The sequence below is a fragment of the Chelonia mydas genome, chromosome 17 (assembly GCF_015237465.2).
Source record: "Chelonia mydas isolate rCheMyd1 chromosome 17, rCheMyd1.pri.v2, whole genome shotgun sequence".
NCBI classification, from domain to species: domain Eukaryota; kingdom Metazoa; phylum Chordata; order Testudines; family Cheloniidae; genus Chelonia; species Chelonia mydas.
Window position 1 is genome coordinate 5473505 of NC_051257.2, and position 23992 is coordinate 5497496.

Genomic DNA, 23992 nt, shown 5'->3' on the forward strand with positions numbered 1-23992 from the left:
AGTATCTGAAAGAGAGAGATAAAGGCATTTGAGTTGGTACCTAGTGATAATTTGATTAAAAAATAGAAAGATATAAAATTAACATGTCACGCATTAAATGGATTAAAAGTTGGCTAACTGATAGGTCTCAACATATATTTGTAAATGGGGAATCATCATAGTATGGCTGTGTTTCTAGTGGGGTCCCTTAGGGACTGGTTCTTGGCCCTATGTTATTTAACATTTTTATTAATGACCTGGAAGAAAGCATAAAATTATCACTGATAAAGAATGCAGATGACACAAAAATTGGGGGAATGGTAAATAATAAAGAGGACAGATCACCCTGATGCTGAGCGATCTGGGTCGCTTGGTAAGCTGGGCGCAATACTGTTTCTCACTTAGACAATAAAAGTAGAAATTAAGGCTTGCATCTTGCAAAGTTACCTGTGTGGGCACACCACTTTGTCCATGTGGTGCATCCCTGAAGGATTGGGGCCTACAGTGATCAATACACATCAATCCTGAATTCCAAGTCCCTATTTTAAAAATAAACGTTTCTCAGTTGTAAAAGTGCAACATAATAGAAAAGTAATATATTGGTTTTATATGCAAAACTATTACAGAGAAAATGCTTTTGGATCTGAGAATATGTCTCTCAGTTTTCAACCCAAGGGAACTTTTTTATACAAAAGTTATAAAAACTCTTAAATTAATTATTTCAGTACAAATTAAAGACAGAACCCTAATTCAGTAGCTCCTCTCTCATTTCTCTTAATTAAGGCCCCAGTCATTCTGACTCATACTTAACTTTAAACAGTGAATTGTCCTGTTGACTTCAATGAGATAAACAGTGTGTAAAGTTAAGCACATGTATTAATCTTTGTAGGATCAGGGCCTGAGTCATAAAAATAATAGAGTGGGTGCTGTTTTAAAAACTTCAGCATTTACATCTTCTTGTGGTAATTGAGAATAATATATATGGTACTGCAGAACAGTAAATGCTGAATTTTAAATTGCACTCACTGTACTAATGATACTTTTATGTATATAAACACTTTACAACCTCCAAGTATACACCGATATTAATGGATTCATCTGTCATTAATCTAATTACTTGGTGATATGATCTATAAAACATTCTTACCTGAATGAAAGTGTCTTTTAGTATACTGTGCCCCATTTAAGCACCTAGGGCTTGATTTTAAATGGTGTTGAGCGCCTACAGATCCCATTGAGTTTTGGCTGGTCAATACTTGTGAAAATCATGTCCTTTAGTGTGGACTTTGCATAGGGTCTTGTGTGGTATGGATTGTGGGGGGAAAAAATTATCCAAAATCCTGAGAAGTCTTCTAGAAGCTATGGGCCAGTTCCTGTTGAAGTTTAATGGGGATTTGCTTCAACATGAACTTGGACAAAAGAGTAAATGATTTATAAAATTGTACATAGGTGCTAATGTAAGTTGGTGATACTACAGGAACTCTTGTGTCTTTATTGGTCTGATCTTGTAGGTGCTCCATACACAGGACTTCTAGTGAGAATTCCATATGGATTGAGCACTGTGCACCCAGCTCCTCTGTAATTTCTGTTACAATTTAAATACTTAATTTAGTTCAGAACAAAAAGTTTTAAATCGCTGCTGGAATGATGGATTGAAAAAATGTCATCACGGAGAAGGAATAACTTTCTTAAATAATATTTCTAGCTAGATGGTAACATATACATTAATGATTTTCCCTGACTGAGGTTTTTCAGCATCATATAATTAAGAAGTTCTACATAAAGCTGACAAGAGCACATAAGGAAATCTGTGTCTGATGAAAGTATCCCATGATATGGATAAAGTTGGAGGAACATCTGGACATGCGAGGATAAGATTATGTGGAAACCATCAGACTTTGGATGTATCTTGGTTAAATTCTAGCCTACAAGACACATTATTACCAGGAAAACCATGGCATAAGGTAAAATGTTTGTTTGCAAAATATGCATCTATTAATAATGATTTAAATACATGTGGATGTCATCTTTGCAATTTTTGATCTGTCCTTGTTCCTATTGCTTTGCTTATATGGACATTGTTTTCCTTAATGTGGGGGGTATTAAAACAACAACTGTTGTTTTTAAATATGCAAGCAGGCAAATATTCTAATGACTATTTCAGTTAGCTTGTCAAGAATTTTATTATTCTTCTTGAAAGTTAGGACAAAAGTCATGCATCAGAATGTTACTCAACTGTTCACATTAGCTTTCCCACAATAAAATCTCTAAAGGCAGTGTGTTAGCACAAAAACAGCTAAAGAAACTCTCGACACATATGAGGCAAGGGGAGGATTACAATCTTCCAGACTGTTTGCGTTCTGTAACTTTAATTTCACTCATCTCATGGACAAAGCATGTTATAAATACTCGCCAGATGGACATATTTGAACAGAATGCTAGCAATAAACATCAGACCAAATTCATACCTTCACCAGATCTGAGTTTGCCCCATTATACTTAGTATCTAATTCTGAAATATAATTTAATAAAAAATTGTCAGAATATTTTGCTTTCTTATGGGTTTTCTGATATTCAGCTTTAACTTTTCTTTGCTTAATAAAATTTCCTTACTTGTAGGTAAACCCTAAAGCATTCCTTCCCTTCATAGTGTTTATATGGTTCAGAGTTTTGTTCAGTTCTTATATTCTTCCCCTTCCCCCTTTTTTTCATAGTCTCTAAGAATCGTTGGCAGTAACCATCTTGAAATCTTTATTTGCTTTGAGTTATAAAGCAGAATCAACATAGATTCCCGCCCACCAATTTAACTTGATATGTAAAAGAAAATACACCTACAATCAAAATGCATTGATGCATTGTTTAGTTTTGAATCCACAAATAGGGAAGTAATAAATAACAAATCACAAATAATAATCACAAACAATATCACAAATAATCTGAGTACCATCAATTTTATTTACAGCATGTATGTTGCAATACCTTACTCAATAAGTGAGTCCCGCGTTTATTTTCCTTTCCCGTCTCTCTTTCAAAGTTCTCTTATTGCAATGACTTTCCATGCCACTAAGGAGGGCTGGAATCATCTGCCTTTGGTCATTGTCTGTATTGCTCCATGTGTCACACAGAGGATACTGCTAAGGAACAATGTAAGTTGCTTGCATTGCCTCAGGGAATGAGCATGCTGCTGCCTCAGATCGTTCTAGCCCAACAGCAGAAAGATGAGCTTGGGAACCAAGATTGGGATAGGTTTCAGAGTAGCAGCCGTGTTAGTCTGTATTCTCAAAAAGAAAAGGAGTACTTGTGGCACCTTAGAAACTAACCAATTTATTTGAGCATAAGCTTTCGTGAGCTACAGCTCACTTCATCGGATGCATAAAGTGGAAAATACAGTGAGGAGATTTATATACACACAGACCATGAAAAAATGGGTGTTTATCCTACACATTGTAAGGAGAGTGGGATAGTTCTGCATGGCAACATGTTGAAATAAGATGCGACCTCTGGATCAGCCACATTAAGATGAAAGATTGCTCCTTAAAGAACTTCAGATGATGTCCAGATACTACAGTGCAGGGTGCATTAAAAGTCAATAGTTAGCCTGAATTAAAGTTTGAAGAATTTCTGTAACTACAGTATGTTTAAAATATTTACTGAGGCAAGGTGGGTGAGTAACATTTTTTTATTGGACCAACTTTTGTTGGTTAAAGAGACAAGCTATTGACCTACAAAATTTGATCCAATAAAAAACGTTACCCACCTAGTCTCTCTAATATCCGGGGACCAACACAGCTACAACAACACTGCAAACTTAGTATTTTATTACTAATTTATTTCTCCTTTAGGTTTTAGACAAACTTGGAGCTGCTCTTGCTGATGACGTGAAGCACCAACTAAGAAATCCTAAACCACGACAAATGATTTTCTGTCTCCTTGGCCAGCATTTTTTTAAAAAAATATTTTAGCGAGTGTACTAATCAACCTAGTCTACTAGTAAGTGAGTTATGGGAGCTTTGAGCCTACAGCAACATAACGTGAACATGTACAAATCTCTTGTTGTCATAAAAGTAAAGTGGATTATTTTGTTCTCAGTTATAAAATTGTACTTTTAAATTTTTCAGTGTAGTTAATTGATCTGAAATAAGATTAAAATGTTATATATCTTTTAGCTTGTATCTAACAGGCTTTCAGTATTTTTTTCTCCGCTCAGGAAACTTGAAAAGAAAACATGATGAGTGTATATATGAGGGTTTTCTCCATTGGAGCTATGGTTCAAGTCCAGATTCAGAGAGATATCAAACTCATATAAGGATAGATTCTGTAGTCCTAACTTAGCAAAACTTTCATTGACATTATGGGAATTTTGTCTGAATTAGGATTGTAGGATCTAGCCCTTTGAGCAGACTCTTCTTAGAATGGAATTCATGTGGTAGCAGACTTGACAGGTTTGGAAGCATTTGTGCGTGACAAGGAGGATGGGAGTATCCCGTTCTTCATTATGGAAGCTGATGACTGAATGTAGGGAGGATGGTAGTGGGGCTGCTGTCCTGTTGTGTATACAGTTCTGGACAAAATCCTGAGGATCTTACTCAGGCAAAAATGTCATTAACTTCAATGGAAATTTTGCCTATGAACTGAGCAAGGAGCTCAGGATTTTGTTCCATATCTTTAAAATCTTCTTAAGCATTGATTGTCTGGCTACTAGAATCTTCTGTTGCCAAAGCAGTAGAGTGTTTTTAAACCTGGGAATTTCTTGCTCCACATTAAGAGTAGCCTGAACCAACCTTAGTCTGTGGTATCTTTACCCTAGGAAATGGTTATTTCTCTTAATAAGAGTAACCTGATAACAGGACTTGCTACTGTGGGAATTTATTGTTCCCCAGTAAGAATATCTTGGGACAGGAGCACTCCCAATATCATTATCTTTGTGAGAAAGTTACTACAGATTTTCTTTAGGGAAAAGTTACTCTCCCTGTTTTAAATATCTAACTTAAATAATCTAACACAAAAAGTAGGAAGGCAGAACTTTTAACTGCTTCGTGCCTTACTTACCAAGGTGTTTTTTTTTTAAATAAGAACCAAAATAGAAGACCTCACTACACTTTTGAACATCCCTTTAAAAAATCACAAAACAATGTATTAGTTTTCAAAGTTAAGTACTTCATCACTTGTTTTTCAAATTAGGCATTTTCTATCTCTAAGGAAGAAGTTCATTACTATTTTGAAGTCCACTGCATTTGTTTTTGCAAGAAATATTTTATAGAGGTATTTCAGATCCATTGCTTCTGTCAGCAGCAACTTGCCATTTACCCTTCTTTAACTGGGGGTTAGAGGACAAAGATAGGCAAGGAGGTAATGGCAGTATGACTTCTTCATGTGCCATGTTACCAAAGGAAGAGAGGATGTAGGGAGTAATGGAGGGGTCAGATCTCTGTGTGATTGCCCTGGGATCCATGAAACTTTTTGACAGATCTCAGAACATCCATCTCGTTCAAGGGTTCTCCCCTCCATGGCTCTACAAACCACAACCTGGAATAATGCTTCAGGAACTCCATGAATTAAGAGTTTCTTGTATTACTCTTTACCTCCTGCATCTTTTTCTGTTGGTGGATATATCCAACCTTGGAGTTTAACATTTGAGAGTAAGGCCGAGTAAGACTGGTACATGAAGAAGAAGTAAGCATGACTCTGGGTATTCTTTCTGAAAAATAAGAGATTCCTTCAGGTAAACTTTTCTCCAGGATAAAGATATTTAGAAGTAAGTTTGACTCAAAATAATTTTACTGAGGACTAAGACATTCTTGGGAAAGAAGGCTTGCCTCTATATTCAGTGGCACCAGTCCTTCCTCTCAGTGGCTGACATAAGGCACTGCTCATGGGCAAATTTTCTCTACTAAAACTTCCTTCCCTAACGTGATAATCAACAGTCGTGGCCCTGGCAGCAAAAAATGGCAAGAACTGTTTATAAAAGATGTTATGTTCTTGTGATAACCCAAACGTTCTGTACCTAGTCTTCCACAAACATGAGTGAGAGAGATCAGAAGAAGTTGGAAGAAGATACAAGGATTTGGCTGAAGCAACAGTGCTTAAAAGCTGCAGAACGCATTAGCTGTCAGTTCAGACTTGGTGAGTTAAGATATACTGTCTATGCCATATATATGTGGAAACAAGCTTGGACAATAAAAACAACTGCCACTATCTGCAAATCTTACTATTACAGCTAAATCTTTGTCTACAAAAGTATTAAACAAAAGATTTTAGAGACTCAAATCCAGCCACCTACTCTATTTATGAATAAACAAGAATGTGATTGCACCACAGAAATAATGGGTCAGGTTCTGGTTCCTTCTCTAGCTGCTTTTGCGTCATTTTGATTGAGCAAAGCAGCTGTAAAGCAAGCAGATCTGGCCTCCTAGGGATTCTCCTACACTTGAAAATCCTTGGGAGGACTGTAGCATCTCTTATGCCACACATCCTGCTGTCTTCCAATGAATGATTCATTCTATAGGAAAGGGGCATCGCCAGTGTGTCCCTCCACTCCATTGATTCCTGGGTGCCAGCATGGCTTTTTGGGACAGTAGGTTCCTGGATGTGAACGAGAGCGGTCCTTTGTCAGCTCTAATTTATGCTGAGGAATGGCCCAGTCCTTGGTTGGCCCAGGATCTAGGGATTCTAATGATGAATAATACCTATATCTGATAGCATACTTTTCATTGTGCTTTTTTTCATCGATCTCAAAGCACTTGACAAAGGCAGTACGTATCATTATCTCCATCTTTTCAGATAAAATGCCACCTGAAAGCAAGCTGTCTTTACCCCTCCTTCAATCTTGCACCAAACACAGATTTGCCAAATGGAAGGATGTGGGCTAAATGGGTCAAATTTATCCCTGATGTCATTCCACTGAAGTTGGGGGAGTTAATACCGTCGATGAATTTGGCCTGCGGTTTAATTTGTTACTACAGATGTCTCTCACATAACTATCACAGTTACCAGGCTAACTGTGCTTCTGACTACCTCCTGATTTCTGAGTTCATCCCCTCTCACATCTCATCATGTACCTTGGGATGGAATCACCTAATTCTCCCACTCTCAGACCAGGTCTGACTTAGTTTCAGTTCCTGCAGTTCTTTTTCCGCTAGGAGCTATGACAGTGGTACCCAGTGACCAGACAGCCTTCTTAAAGGAAAGTTTTTATTTTTTTTTAAAAAGCATTTCAAAGAAAAAGACCGTAAAACAATAAAACAGACAATATTCACGTCTAGGTAACCCATGTGTCTGTCCATCTTCTAGATGGGGATCCTGGTAGACCTAAGCTTCCTATAGGCACCACAAGGCTGCTAGGCTCTGAGTGACAGTTCCTTCCATTAAATCACAAATCAATTCTCTATGTCTGCTGCAGGGAGTTTTCTGTCTTTAAAAGCTACTCAGTGCTTTAAACACGCATTCACAGGAATTGTCACCTCTAACCATTTAGTGTCCCTTTTGATCTCTAGACTCCCAGTCTTGGCAGAACAGATGCATAACTTTAGGCTGGAGCCTGGAAGTAGGCCATTGTCTTGTAATTGCTGCCCAGTTGATGGGAGGTTGCTTACACAGAGCCACTATGTTGTCCTTTCCTGCTTGTCTTTCCAACAGTCCGCTATTAAGATAGACCAGTACATCCATACAGGAAAGTTAAATAACCTATTATAGCTATACAGTAACTTTACCTCACTGACCAGGCCACAGATAATGTTCACACAATTATTACATATCAATATGCTCAGATTATTACCTAGCAGCTCCATGCCTGCCACAGTAATGTCCATCAATTTCATTCATATGTTTTCACCTTTCAGTATGAAATTGAAGAAGTCACTGTATGCCATTATTTCCTGCCATAGGCTCTGATCCTACAGTGAGTTCTCTGCAGGCAGACCTCTGTACCTGTCTGGAGACCCGCTGAAGTCAGTAGGATTCTGTGCAGATGCAGGGGTCAGCCTATGCAGATCTCATAGGACGACTGAATCCATGCTGCTTATTGTCCTTTTTTGTTTACTTTGTGTTTTTTATCAAAAAAATTCGGCTAAAATATATCTGGGAAGAAAATAAATATGCAAATAAATGAAAGAGAAATATATATAGCAATATCATACCAACTGCAGCTTAGCAGTAATTAAGGTTTACCGCAGGAATGTTCTGCTGTTTTCAAATTAACTTTTTATTGTAGGAAATCTGAAAAATGTACTGTTTAGTACTGCTGTATCTCCTACCTGAAGCTAGAAATGAAACCGCTACAGGATTCCTTATTCGATGTATGCTCTTGAATAAATTGGTTTGCATGTAAAAATGACTAGTGTTCATGTAAGTGGCTGAATTAAACAAGAATTTTTTGTGAAGTTAAAATTAAAAATTGATTCCCTTCAATAATAATAATAAATAATGACTTGACTTCGGTCTCTTGAAAATATTCACTTTTAAAAGTGCTTTATAAATATTAATTGCACTTAATTGGAATTCCAGTCTCTGACTCAATCTTAGGAGTCATTCTTAGATACCTTAAGGTTGGAAAATGCAGTTTTAATTTTGCTTTTAAGTCTTTTGGACCTGATTTTTTGCTCCCCAAACTGTGTGTATTCATCTGCAATGTGAAAAGAGTGTAAAGTGGGATTATGACACAACCAACCAGAATTCTCCACTCACTTACACCAATGGTAGTATTTTGTACCCAACCTGCATTTGCTTTGCACAAGTGTAAGATTCCACACAGGGTGCAAGGCAGTGGAGAATCAGGTCCTTTGAGTCCGACCCTGTATTTGTTTAATTGTGTGTTTTGGGTGTGCAAGATATGGAGGACTCAAGCCTTGCATTTGTAAATCACTTTTAAAATCAATTAAATTTTGTTTTCTGTACACTAGATAATAACTCTGACAGACTGGCTCCCAAAATGGTGCATTTTCTTAATGATACCTACAACATAGTAGCAACAGAGATGGAATTGTTATTGGCTACACATGAGGCATGGAAAAAGGTAGCTTATTCTTTCTCCAGTTACAGTTTTTTGCTAAGAAAAAATCTTTAACTTGTTTTTTTAAAATATTATTCAGCAAATAACAATCCAGGTAATTTATATCCCCTCTCATAGGTTATTTTGAATCAACTTTAACATCTAAATTAAAGATCTGGTGGTAGATATCCAAAATTGTAAATTGTTTGTGACTAGAACACCATTTATATTAAATTTTGCATTTATAGGCAGAAGATTCATATAAGGATCTACTTCCATCGGAGTGGAATTCTAATTCGACATCAGTAGCTAAAAAAAGGTCAAATTCTGTTGAAAGCAAAGACCTCAATCTAGCCATACACAGAGGATCTGTTTTCCAATTAAATGAAAAAGGTAAAGGAATACATTGATTCAACCCTTAATAATGCTCTCTTAAGGGTACCTGACATTTTAAAAATAAATCAGAAATATCCACATAGAAAAAAACATAATTAAATTAGAGTTAAGGCTACCATAACTGTACTGTGCTTGGGGGTTGGGGAGCAAAACAGGCCCCAGCAATACCCACAAAGCCTGATTTAAGGAGTTCTGACTCAGCCCTCTCAATTCCCAGGTCCCTATCTTCCACAATAAATCCACATCATCATTACATGAGTGGAAAAGCAAATTTATTTAATTTGATGCATTTTACTCAGTGTGATCAGGGTCCCAGGGAGCCATGCTGTAGTCACTCAATTAGGATCAACTGCAAAGAATGGGGCAAACAAACCCCAAAGCTGGTGGATATTCCAATACTTAGACTTACCAAGCAAGCACAAAACAGCTTCTGTAATACCTTAGTAGTTACCCAGAAGCCTACAACACAGTTCCCTTTTAAGGAACCCAGCTTCAGGCCTCCACCCAGACACCCAAGTCAAATACAAAAGTTCTACCAATCCCAAAGGATTGGACATGTTACCTCCCAGATTAAGGAATATTTCAGATCTTACCCGAATACATTCTTATAGCCAATTCTTATTAACTAAACTAAAATTTATTAGAAAAGAGAGAGAGTAGTGGTTAAAAGCTCAATATACATACAGACAGGAGTATAGTTTCGAGATCAGCTCCATTGTAGAGATGGTAAACTTTGTAGTTGCAAAGAGTTCTTTCAGAATTAGTCTATAGGTTATAGTCCAATGTCCATATTCAGGGTAATCCAGGTGGGACTGGAGATCTCAGCCTTATGATTTAAGCTTCCCCTGCCTGAAGCATCAAGCAGATCTGAGATAAAAAAGGATCAGGACCCAAGGGTTTTTATACAGTTCCAGGCATTCTTTTGACAGCTCAGAGTCCTTAGGTGTACAATAGGCAATCAGGGAGACTTTGAAGTAGACATATTTCCTAAGCATCACTAGTAACTAGCTACAGGGATTAACATAAGGTAATTTATCCATTAAGCAGTTTATTACAAAATTTAAAGAGACATATAGACAATGACACTATTTCATCCAACATTCATCTAAATGTTAATATTCCCTGTTGATCTCTGAATCAATTGCTATAGGGATAGACAGGAGCTGTCTATTTTCATGGCTGACATCTAACAAAATATAAGTAAACACATACAGTTAGTATCACCTCCAGTCCTCTAAAAATACAGGTTTGCATTTCAAAGTTCTAGCCTATCTAACATGGAATGACCCTAATTACCATTCACATATATTTCTAACATGTCTCTAAAGGTTGACTCTGGGTCATTTAGCCTGTGAGCCGCTTAACCCTTTCTATTGGCACCATACTTGACACACTTTGTATAAGATTCGTTGCAACTATATAACAGTGGTAGCAACAATGATTTGCAAGGTCATATTCTAATCAGATAACATCACACTTAGAGATTGGTCCAAGTAGAAAAGAAAGTATTCATATCTGGAGCTTCCAAACTATCAAGATGTTTGGATCCACTTGTGGTTCAGCATATTATAAAGATAGGAGTATGTGTGATGTCCAGACCTGAATCCAAGTTTCAATTCTGAAGCCTTCCAAATTCTGATCCAGGGTTTAGGTTCAAGCCTGTCTCTCTCTCTCTCTCTTTTTTTTTTTTTTTTTTTTTTTTTAAATACCAGAGTTTACAGAGAGTGTTAACATTATTTAAATGCTACAACTACTATAACCATGTTGAAAAACAAACCTGCATATTATAGGTTAAGAACTTCTGAAAGTACCAGTGCCAGTAATTCAGAGATAATTTGTTAGCACAGAGTAACTGCTTTGCTTGTGCTTTCCCTGACAGTCAAGAGTGCCAAACCGTTTTTGAAGAGTGTGATTTTTCTCCTTTATTAAAACATTAAAGGACCTCCACTTCAGATACACAAAAGTGCTCCTTCACACAGACATGAGAGCTAATAGAGGTTTTCAAGCTCATGTAGAGTGTCATCATTTATTCATTCAGGCTTAAAATAATTGGGCAAAAGACCAGCTAGTGTAACTACCCAAGTGAGTTTTAAAATAGATCAATTTACTGCAGAATATGTGGCATTTTGCAAAAGAATACTTTTCACCTAACTCATAGCAGTGTTTTTTCTCCAAGTGCTGGTGCATATATATATTCTGCTCAGGTATGTGCTTTCCCAGCGCACTAGAGCCGGAGACTTGTAGATAGGAGTTCCCATTAGGGCGGCACATGTGCCCTGAGAGTCCTCATACCTCTAACCAAGGTCATAAGGGACGGAGCTGCCTGACTTCTCTTTCTCACTGCCTGTGGCTCTCAGTGATGCCTCAAGCTCACTGTCTTTCTAGTGCTGGTGAGCACCCTTTTCTTTTAAATAGTCCTAGAGTTGTTAGCTTAGTCTTACTGTGGATAGATTAGCTTGTTAGTGTTTCCTTTGGAGTGAGAGAGAGAGAGTGTGTGTGTGTGGTTTTTTGTTTTGTTTTCTCCCTGATAGGACTACTTGTATCTGTTTTTACTCCTGTGGTGGTACCCCAGTACTGGAACAGCTATGCATAAAAGTCCCCATGTTTTAAAAATTGCCCTTCTTGTGAGGCAGTTGTGGCCATTAACAAAGAGCATACTAGATGCCTCATTTGTCTAGGTGCAAGACATATAAGGGACAAATGTGTCTGCCAGTCCTTTACTAAGGGGATGCAAAACCTCAGGAGGCATGTCCAAGGACATACCTCATGGAAAAATCCATTTGTCCTGTCTCCAGTCCAGGCCATTCTGGAACTGAGCAAGCTTAGTACTCCTCTACCAGAAGTGCTCTGGCTGCTCCATCTACTCACAGAGGAAAAAGACCCCTGAAAACCTCCAGAGAAAAGAGACATAATTTTCCATACCAGGGGACATCTGGCCCAAATTGCCAGCTCTCTGGAGATCAAGACTACATTGAGAACCAAGAAGGGCTCCTTGAGCATACACAGGGACTCCAGTTGCCACACTTCAGCTGCTAAAATTCATATAAGCTGTCTGATACTGAGCTAAAATTGAGAGCTCCAGAGTGCCCCTGGTAGCATATAGCTGATGTATGTAACTCTGGTACTGTTAACTCTGGTGCCAACCACATTGGTACCATTGGTATGGGTACCTAATGTATGGTCAGTGACTCCAATGCTGGTGGCCGTGACACCAATGCCATTGATTTCATTGCATGAGGTATACCAGTAACTGTGGCATTGATGCTGTCAGTATAGTTGACTCCCCAGGAATATAAGGCAGCCAGGAAGCTACTCTACGTATTGGTACCGGAGTCTTGCTGCAACAGACTATTCTCTTGGTGATAACCGCAGTTCCACCAACGTCAATGGGTGCATGTCAGGAAGAGATTTAGACCCAAGCACGATGGTCAAGTTAATTGGGGATGTCATTGATTCTACAACTGCCACAGCCTACCTGCATTAGGAAGGGTTCTAGTCCATGCTAAACTTGTGTACCAGTCTGCAAGTTCATGCAAGGACAATAGAAATCTAGTCTGAGGCAGTTAGGGCATGTGGCATCCTGAACATACGTGACTCAGCATGCTAGACTTCACTTACAATGTATGCAAAGCTGGTGGAGATGTGTGGATTGACCAAACAAGTACCCTCTGGACATCCTGATTCATTTACTTGCTCAAGTTCTATCATCCATGTACTGGTAGATGAGTCTGCAGAACGTTTGCTGGGGGGTACTTTACACTCCTCTTCTTCCAGCTATATGGTTCATCAAAGAATCATCCCTCCATATAAACTTCTTGGATTTAAGGGGCATACACTGAGCATGCAAAGTTTTTCTCACCTCCATCAAGTACCTGATGATACTAGTGATGGAGACAAGGTGGGTGAGGCAATACTTTTTAGTGGACCAACTTCTTTTGGTAGAAGAGACAAGCTTTTGAGCTACACAGAACTCTTCAGATCTGGGTGATGATGGACAACACAGCTACAATGTTGTACCTCAACAAACAGGGTGGAGCAAGGTCCAGTCCTCCATGTCTGGAGATGGTACAAGTTTAGTACTTCTGCATTTGAGGGTGCAGTACCCTCAAAGCCTGTTACCTTCCTGGGGTGCAGAATGTTCTCGCGGATCACCTCAGCAGGAGATCCCAGGAAAATCACAAGTGGTCACTGAAAACAGCATAGTGAGTCTAGTAGTCCAGAAATGGGGATATTCCAGTGTCACCCTCTTCACAACCAGACAAAACTGAAAATGTCACTGTTTTTGTTTCAGGGCCAGTCAGAGTCCAGGTTCTGTCACAGATACATTGTGGTCAGTACTAAAAATAAACTTACATTGTGAGATGCACAGTACATAATGACCACCCAGAGAGAGAAGCATCTACTAGTCCCTGCTTGAACAGAACCTGCATATCACCTTCTAGTGACTGGCCTTTAACTTGAAGGCTTTAAGAACATTATTTCAGGTAGAGATAAATAACTTCTTAAATATTATCCATACGTACATTTCACAATGATTATGACAACCAGTAAGCTACTGGCTCTCAGAAGAGTCCTTACATTCCACCCTTTGGTATGTAGATACTTGCCCCAGGCGATCCCTGTAAACCCATATGTGCCCTTATGCCATCTGCCAACTGGTACCACAGAGTTCCTGAGTCACAGTTGTCTATTCACACATTTGCTGAACATTATTCCATCACAATAGCTTCCAGAGCTGATGCAGGCTTTGAGAAATGTGTTCTTCAGTTTTGTTTAAGTACAGTCCAAATTCCCATCACCTAAGGAATTCTTCTGGGTAATCACCTGAAATGGAATAAATATATGTGCACAGGTACTCCAAAAAGAAGAACCCATTCCTTCCCTGTACAGTAACTGTGGTTCTTCAAGATTTATTGTGCACATATACATTCCATGAGTCATCCTCTTTCCCCACTACTTCGGAGTCTAATGTCGCAAAGATTCTGGTGCACAGGAACTGAGAGGACTTTCCTCCCTCAGTTGGAGGTACGAGGACCCTCAGGGTGCATATGCCATCCCAATGGGGTATTGCTGACTAGAAGTATTTGGCACAAGTGCGCTGGGCACACACACCTGAAGTGGGATGCATATGTGGCTAATGCATCTCGAAGGACAACAGTTATTGTACAGGTTTCAGAGCAGCAGCCATGTTAGTCTGTATTCGCAAAAAGAAAAGGAGGACTTGTGGTACCTTAGAGACTAACAAATTTATTTGAGCATAAGCTTTCGTGAGCTACAGCTCACTTCATCGGATGCATTCAGTGGAAAATACAGTGGGGAGATTTATATACATAGAGAACATGAAACAATGGGTGTTACCGTACACACTGTAAAGAGAGTGATCACTTAAGGTGAGCTATTACCAGCAGGAGAGCGGGGGGGAAAGGGGGGGGAGCTTTTGTAGTGATAATCAAGGTGGGCCATTTCCAGCAGTTGACAAGAACATCTGAGGAACAGTGGGGCGGGGGGGAATAAACATGGGGATGTTTCAGTAAACATAGTTTTACTTTGTGTAATGACCCATCCACTCCCAGTCTCTAGTCAAGCCTAAGTTAATTGTATCCAGTTTGCAAATTAATTCCAATTCAGCAGTCTCTCGTTGGAGTCTGTTTTTGAAGTTTTTTTGTTGAAGAATTGCCACTTTTAGGTCTGTAATCGAGTGACCAAAGAGATTGAAGTGTTCTCCGACTGGTTTTTGAATGTTATAATTCTTGACGTCTGATTTGTGTCCATGTGTTCTTTTATGTAGGGACTGTCCAGTTTGACCAATGTACATGGCAGAAGGGCATTGCTGGCACATGATGGCATATATCACATTGGTAGATGTGCAGGTGAACGAGCCTCTGATAGTGTGGCTGATGTGATTAGGCCCTCTGATGGTGTCCCCTGAATAGATAGTGGACACAGTTGGCAACGGGTTTTGTTGCAAGGATAGGTTCCTGGGTTAGTGGTTCTGTTGTGTGGTTGCTGGTGAGTATGTGCTTCAGGTTGGGGGGCTGTCTGTAAGCAAGGACTGGCCTGTCTCCCAAGATCTGTGGGAGTGATGGGTCGTCCTTCAGGATAGGTTGTAGATCCTTGATGCATTGGAGAGGTTTTAGTTGGGGGCTGAAGGTGAAGGCCAGTGGCGTTCTGTTATTTTCTTTGTTGGGCCTGTCCTGTAGTAGGTGACTTCTGGGTACTCTTCTGGCTCTGTCAATCTGTTTCTTCACTTCAGCAGGTGGGTATTGTAGTTGTAAGAATGCTTGATAGAGATCTTGTAGGTGTTTGTCTCTGTCTGAGGGGTTGGAGCAAATGCGGTTGTATCGTAGAGCTTGGCTGTAGACAATGGATTGTGTGGTGTGGTCAGGGTGAAAGCTGGAGGCATGTAGGTAGGAATAGCGGTCATAGGTTTCCGGTATAGGGTGGTGTTTATGTGACCATCACTTATTAACACCATAGTGTCCAGGAAGTGAATGACATCTTCATCATCTGGACCCATGGAAAAGAAGCCCTTGAGGAATTCCACCATGATTTCTACAATTTCCATCCCACTATCAACCTCAGCCTGGACAAGTCCACACAAGAGATCCACTTCCTGGACACTATGGTGCTAATAAGCAATGGTCACATAAACACCACCCCCAACTGTTCCTCAGACGTGCTTGTCAACTGCTGGAAATGGCCCACCTTGATTATCACTACAAAAGTCCCCCCCCCGCCCCCCGCTCTCCTGCTGGTAATAGCTCATCTTAAGTGATCACTCTCATTACAGTGTGTATGATAACACCCATTGTTTCATGTTCTCTATGTATATAAATCTCCCCAATGTATTTTCCACTGAATGCATCCAATGAAGTGAGCTGTAGTCGCGAAAGCTTATGCTCAAATAAATTTGTTAGTCTCTAAGGTGCCACAAGTACTCCTTTTAGTTATTGTACAGGTAAGTAACTGTTCTTATTGTGAATTTTATATCTATAGTCCTCCAGCACTCTCTGCTTTGAAGCAAATGAAGTTCAAATATTTGATTTCTTAAACAAACAGTTCTATTTTAGATATGCCTTTCCATTTTATTTTTTGGTGATACTGCCATTGGTAACTTTTTGAAGGAGTGGAAAAGGTAGCTATAATTCATTAGTCATTTACTATTTATATTTGTTACAGACAAGATGCATATTGGTCCTGACATACCCTCACCTATTCTAAATTGCTCAGCAAGTGATATACTGGGAGACTCAATCTGTGCCATAATCTCATTAGATTATGATAGTTTGTTAACTGTGTGTGAAAGACTAAGTGGAAAATTACTTCCAAAGACACTGGACTGATAAACTTCTAAAAGCAGATACAAAAGTTGACAAGTTTGAAAGCATAACGTAAGTATTTATTGTTTTCCTCTGTTGAAAAATATTGTGGTGGTGTTAGTAACTGCAGCCATCTAATTCTTGGACTATTAATATATTCAAAGTAATCCCTGATTCTCTGACATGAAATTAGCCCAAATGTTCTTCAAACTGTTGAGAATAATACCACCTTAACATCATCTTGAAATACAAGTAGGAGAGCGGTTCCTCTCTGAAGTTTGTATTAACTCCCACCTCTTGGAATATCCAAGAAATGCAGAAGCAGTTTAGTGACATTTGACTACTAATTGACTGGCTCCAGGACACTTTCAGTTTCTGCCTGCCTAGATCTCTGTAATCACAATGTTACTTTTCATTCAAATGAATTTTTATAATTCAACTCCTCCCATGTTGTAGTCACTTGATGTTCTAATATGAAACAAGAGCAGGTGTAAATGGAACAACCCACAGCAACTTCTAGGCAACAAACTGTGGGCCAAATCAGACCTTTCTCAGTCAGATCTCCCCCTGAAATGAATGAGAACCTTTGCCTGTGGGGTAAATGCTTTTCTTTGCTCTGAGTTCAAGTGACTGAAGGTGGAGCATTGGAGACCTACAGACACTGGGGCATGAGGAGGAAATCAGGCCATGGAGCCAATCTGTAGCTGCTTGCTTAGCTCTGAAGCAGCCTTGGCACCTGCCTCTGGCTCTGCATGTAGAAGTACCCCTTCTGGCAACAGCTGGTAACTGGCTTGGTGGTAGACCTGCTTACCCCACCCATCTCTTCAACCCCCTCTGTGCCTTGCTCCAAAAACTGACTGCACAGAGGACTGCTGAAGAGCTGGGCAGGTGAGCTAGCAGGAAACCAGGTAAGTGTCAAAACCTGCCTGATTTCCATCAGAATTTTGTCAAAATCATCACATTCCTGCAGAACATTTCAATTTCGTTTAATTGGCATTTTCTGTTGAAAAATTTCTATCCAGGTCTACTTTCATGCCTCCCAAATATTTTAAAAGAAAAATAAGTCTTTTTCTCTGTTTCTTCCTCCCTTCTGGGGAAATAATTTTATTACTTTATAAATGTTTTTGTTTGTTTGTGGATTTTGTCTGTGTGTATGTGTGTGCACGCGTGTAAATTACCGAGAGGAAAACAGTTAAGTATTTTGATTCTGTTCTAAAAGCTGTGAGATCAGTGGTTCTTGTTATCCCTTGACAGAAAAAAATTCATAGGTCCAACTCCTATCAAAGTTCTCTCTCATGAGTACATGAGCCACTCCCAGTTGATTGTCAGGTTAATTGTTCTGCAGAACACAGATGTTGTGGGAGGTCATAATCATGGATGCAGTGGTGCTATCTCAGGAAGGTAGGGCCAATCTCACGGAGGGCTTTGACTATCATTTCATAGACCTTGAACTTGACCCTGTATTCAGTGAAGAATCAATGCAGAAAACTGGATTCTGGTTTGATAAAGTACTGATATCTTTGAAGATGTGGCTTTTTGGAGGCCCATGGAAAAGTCTAGTAATTTTATGCTTGAGTGATTTCCAAATATAGGGCTGAGTTGTGTCCCTGGTTATGCACATGCATCTCTCATTGACTTGAATGGGACTTATGTGCATCCAGCAGAGTCCTGAGCAGATACATGCTGTGGGCCAGAACCTCAGCTCTTGTAATTTGATAGTCTGTTTATGCCAATTGAGGATCTGGCCCTTTGTGTATTATTGTTTCCACCCCACCCTCCATCATTTCCAGAAAGTTTGAATTCTCTGTGAAAGGGGCATATTCTAGAATAGCTCATTGACATGATGAATGGGCATTTCTGGAACTACTGCATCACAATATAATAGTCTGCATTGTGTCTGAATGCTGATGTATAGAGTGAGTATTTTGGATACTTTTAGGTACCAAGTATTTTTATGTCAATTCATCTCAGTTCATAACAAGCTTTTGAAAATTATATGTAATCAGGGAAATTAATCAGTGCTTCACCTTCTCAGAATTCTCAAGAGAGAAGCTAGAGTGAAGTTTGGACGAACAGTGGAGCACCGAATTGCTGAACTGAAAATTAGAAGTGCCACCCGATCACCAATTTCAGGCCTTATTGAAAATGCAGTTGTGGAGGTTAGTCAGAAAATGTAAACCCTGGCTTTTATAGTTTAATTTTTTATTCTATATTTTCTTACTCCTTGTCCTGAGCACTTCATAATGAATATTTGCACTATGTAATGGTGATTAAAGCCATATTCATTTGGTCATAGCAATACTACCATTCTGTTGCATATTTCCAAATATCAGGTAACTTCTGGGGTTTTCTTCTCCTATCCTTAATTGGTAATCATTTTGCTAATGTTCTCCTAGCTGGCTCCTTTGGTTGGTTACTGAATTCTGGAATATCATTGCAAACACCAGCGTATGATTTCAACCAGTCCACAAGATGGAGTAAACTTTGTCTTCTTGCACACTTGAAAGTGATTCTTACAGTAGAGAGAAACATACTGTTTATAGTGCCATTAAATAATTCAGCGATCTATAACTCACAATAAAACCGAACATCAGTTTTATTCTAAAAGTAATTTGCAGCGTGAACAAACTAGTGATAGGTGGAACAATATTTCCTCATAAAGAAACCCATTAAGTGACATAGAACTCCCCAGATGCTACTGCAAAGAGCCAGATAAATCACTTCTACATTTTAAGAATGTTTTGCAGTTCTTTGGCAGATGTGCATGTGTGCAGAGGAGCAGATGAGGGCACAGTGACCATAACATTTGTGTTGCTAAATTGAAGATCAAATTAAAGAGGATGAGGAAGGTTAAAAGACAACTGTGCATCAGCAATGCACAATTAAAAGACCCAAATACAAAAAAAGCTTTTCAGCTTGAACTGAAGAACAGGTTCAGTATTCTAATGGACTTAAGTGAAGAAACCCAAAACATTGATACTCTATGGGAAAACATCAGAGAGTGCTATCTACAAAGTTCAAAGACAGGTCTAATAACAATGAAATCTAAAAGGAAAGAATGGATTAGCGATACTACTTGGGCAGCTACGGAAAAGAGAAGAAATGTAAAGCAAAAACTCATGAATGCTAAGTCATGTGAAGAGACAAGCAAGTGGCAAGAAGAATACAGTGCTCTAGACAGCAAGGTTAAAGGGAATGCTAGAAGAGATAAAAGGGCATATATTGATAGAAAATGTAAAGAGGCTGAAGAGGTAGCCAAAGAGGTGACCTTATAACCTTGTATAAGGCAATCAAATAGCTAACAGGAACCTTTAGAAGTACCGGAGGCCCTACTAAAGATGCAAACAGAAAGACTCTTAGTAGAATAACAACAGAAAAGATAGGCAGAACATTTTCAGGCTGTTTTAAATAGACCATGCACAAACAAACTACTAGAAATGTTTGATGATGACCTACCACTAGAGCTTGATATTGATTTAGGAGATCTTACAAATGAAGAAGTTAGAAAAGCCATCAGTATACTAAAAAATGAGAAAGCAGCTGGAGAGGATAATGTTACTGGAGAGATTCCCAAAGCAAGTGATGAAAGAGCCCTCCAGAATTTCCTTGTGTTTTTAGATAGAATATGGAATAAAGAAAATAACCCAACCCAGTGGAAGAGAGGCCTTAGGATGATGGTATCACCTGCTGTAACTGGAGAAAAATCACATTCCTCTTGGTGCCTGGGAGAGCAATTTGCAGTAACATCTGGTAATGTATCAAGAAACAAATAGACTTTCAACTTAGAGAGGAACAAGCAGGTGTTAGACCACTGAGATCATGTGCAGGCCATATTGTTGCTCTTAGACATATTATGGAACAAGAGTGGAGTGGCAAGCACCTCTTGTGATAAATTTTATAGCTGTGCAGAAGGCTTTTGACAGCATACACAGAGATAGTCTGGCAAATTTTGTCACACTACAGAATACCAGCAAAAATAATTAGACTAATCAAGGATCTATATGATAATGCTGAATGTGCAGTCAGAGATGGTGACAATATCAGCCAATGCAGTGACAACTGGAGTAAGGTAAGGGTGTATTATGTCCCCACTATTGTTTGCACTGGTCATTGACTATGTCATGAGGAAAGTAACCACAGAAGGCAACCAAAGAATTTTATGGACAAATGATAAAACACAATTGTATTACCTCTTTTTTGCTGATTTACATTGTCCTACTTAGTTCAACAATTCACTTAATGGAAGAAAAGACCTAACTTTTGGCAAATACAGCAAAACAAGTTGGTTTGTTCATCAACAAGGGGAAGAGAAATATGGCTATCAGTGTCTCAGAAGTTACCATTAGTGTGAACAAAGAAACACTAGAAGAAGAGTAATTTTACTAATCTATGGAGTTAAATGTGCAACGATGATGACGCTATGCTAGATGTCAAGCAACGAATATCAAAAGCAGCAAACAACCTCAATTAAACTTGAAAAGATTTGGAATAGTAGCATGATTGGCACTGACATAAAACTATGTATTTTTAACACTTCCATTATGTCTGTCTGCCTTTATGAACCAGAGTCACTGAAATCTACAACAAGATTCATTGATAAGATCAAAGATATATGGATAGATCGATAGATAGATATATATACACATATTCATATACATATATCTATATACACGTATCACTGCATTGAAAAGAGTATTTTGCAACATCAGAATTCCAAGTAGAGCAAATCTGGAAATTTAATGAGGATGGATTTATTTAGGACATGCTTTAAAGAGGCCACCAACACAATTTCCACAACAAGTGATAATATGGAAGAGAAAAAGAGGGAAACCTAGAGAAACATTTATGCCTAACAGTATCAAAAGAAGCCAAATCCATCAGCATGACAGTGAGAAGCCCGAACAGACTAGCACATGACTGAAATAAATGGCAGAAACTGGTTGATGTCCTATTGTGCACCTGAGAGCACAAGAGATAAAGAAAGAAGAGAAAATATGAATGACTATTTGAAAGGTTTATTGTGAAAAGAAATACTCAGTGATTCAATGAACAAAAAGTTAAACTACCACCTCACTAGGTGACAGCTCAGGCACAGCCCAAACAGATGACACTGTGCATGCACTTAATGAAACCAGGTTTTCAACCTGTGGTCCGCAGATCTCTGGGGGTCTGCAGACTATGTCTAAGATTTCCAAAGGGGTCTGCACCTCCATTTGAAATTTTTTAGGGGTCTGCAAATGACAAAATGTTGAAAACCACTGAATTAGACCATGCCTAAAGCCTCTGTAATTAATCTACCATATTCTTGTGATGGTCAAGATTTCTTCCAATCTGGTATTCAGCCATTGCTTTCTCCAAAGAACAACTTCCTTCTTCTAGAACTGTTAAGAGGGCTGTAAAGGAGTGACTTTTTTAGTATTTAAACCCTAGGTTTACATCACACAAAGTGAATATCAATACAGCTGAATCCAGTTCTGTAATGGTTAGAGCTTGTACATTCTGACTGAAATAAATATCAAAATGAAATTGCATTTACTTAATTTATATATTTATATATTAATTTATATATTAATTTATATTATTCCTTAGAAACATTGTTTTAATTTAAAATATTTAACGTTTCTTTCCTTCTACCCAACAGAAATATGAAAAGACACCCTGTATGCATTCTTTTGCCACAAATAAACAAAAGATTTCAGAGACCAGCAAAACCTTAAATGTTCTGTATGTTTTCAGTGGCACATATGAACCCTACCTAATCTATTGGCTTTTTCCTTTGCAAATGGCATTTAAGCAAATAATGCCTACAGGTAAGTAAATTAAATCACAGAAAATTGCTTTAGACCTATATCACTTTTCTTAGGAGATGATAAAGAATCCTCAGGGCTTTGACAAAGATATTTTCACTATTCTATAAACTAATAAATATTTTAATTTTTAGCTGAACATCCCTATGAATTGGCTATGTACCTACATTTCCTACATCAAAACTTATTCCCATCATGGACAGAGATCTTTGCAATGGCTGAGTGGATGATGAGCCTTCTGGAGAGAGAGGACACTGAATTCTTCACTCATCTTCAACAGTGTTTCAGAAAGAATTTTGCAGTTGAACCAAAAGTATAATCTATTGATTTTTTTTAACTATAGAGTCTTTTATATTTATGCTACTTGCAGAAGTTTAAAATAAAATGTTTGCTGTAGTAAAAGTCAGCATATGGAATAAAGTTGTACTTTTAAATATGATTTAGGAAAATTATTAAATGATCTTGAAATATACATAGATAGCTTTTTATCTCTGGGGATAATGTTTCTGATTTTTCTATATTATAACATATCCAATCTAATATATTCTTTTTTTTTTCTTTGCAGGATTTCCTGGTGGAGTTGATAGTTCGAGAAAGAGAGAAAGCTCAAGAACTGTACACAGCCACAGACAGATCTGAGCAAAACAAACATCTAACCAAGGAATTGCTGGCAAGCCCAGTCATTTTCCTCAGAAAATGGATGGGTGAAGTAAGAAATCCTAATTTATGTGAATGAATTAAAAAAAACCAAAAAACAAATGCAGAGATTGATTCTTGTCTCACTCACACTGTTGTAAATCAGAAGTAACACTGATTGCATCTGGAGTAGTTGTTATTATTATTATTATTATTGTTTTATATATGTTATGATAGCATCTAAGAGCCCAAGTTGTGGACCAGGACCCCATTGTGCTACATGCTGGACAAACACTGTTTTTTTCTGTCAAACACTGCCCACCTACCTTAACAATCTGAAGCTTGTTTCTGCGTATTATTAACAAAGTGTTAAACCATACAGGTACCTGTGTGAGTAGGAAGAGCAAGATTTGGTGGTGTTTTACAAATTAGAAATTGCCTAATATATTTTTAATACAATAAATTTCATAATTTTGTTTAGGGTTTTGTGAGTATACTGGATTTTCCTGCAGTGTTGTTGATTTGGGATCAAATGTACATGCAAGATTGGAATCAAAAGGTGATGGAGAATTTCAGTCTCTCAATCCTTATGCTATTAAAGGATTCACTAATGGCTGCCAATGATTATCCAGCTATAAGAGAGGTACATACAACAATGCTTCATGTTACCTTTCAACTAATTATCTATTCTGTTGATAAAAATAATCACCAAAGACATGTTTTTATTTAAAGATTTTTTTAAAATAGTTTTTCAAGAACATTTGGTTCCTTCAAAGCAGAAAATTCCATTGGAGTTTTCTTATTGTGATGCACATTTTTATGTATATAATTTTTTGAGATTTGCAAGTAAATTATGGGCAAAATTGTGG

The 23992-nt window shown here is 38.3% G+C and overlaps 1 protein-coding gene across 1 annotated transcript in view; it reads left to right on the plus strand.

The window, feature by feature from the left end:
• The first annotated feature begins 242 nt into the window (after positions 1–242).
• Positions 243–23992, plus strand: part of LOC102931149 — an 82505-nt gene continuing 58755 nt past the window's right edge. Inside the window, exons 1-9 of the mRNA XM_043531076.1 lie at positions 243–1943; positions 3014–3125; positions 3822–8322; positions 8877–8989; positions 18716–18839; positions 22322–22490; positions 22622–22800; positions 23053–23196; positions 23605–23766. Of these exons, the coding sequence (XP_043387011.1) occupies positions 8973–8989; positions 18716–18839; positions 22322–22490; positions 22622–22800; positions 23053–23196; positions 23605–23766 (795 nt within the window). The 5' untranslated portion in view covers positions 243–1943; positions 3014–3125; positions 3822–8322; positions 8877–8972. The remainder of the gene's footprint in view (positions 1944–3013; positions 3126–3821; positions 8323–8876; positions 8990–18715; positions 18840–22321; positions 22491–22621; positions 22801–23052; positions 23197–23604; positions 23767–23992) is intronic.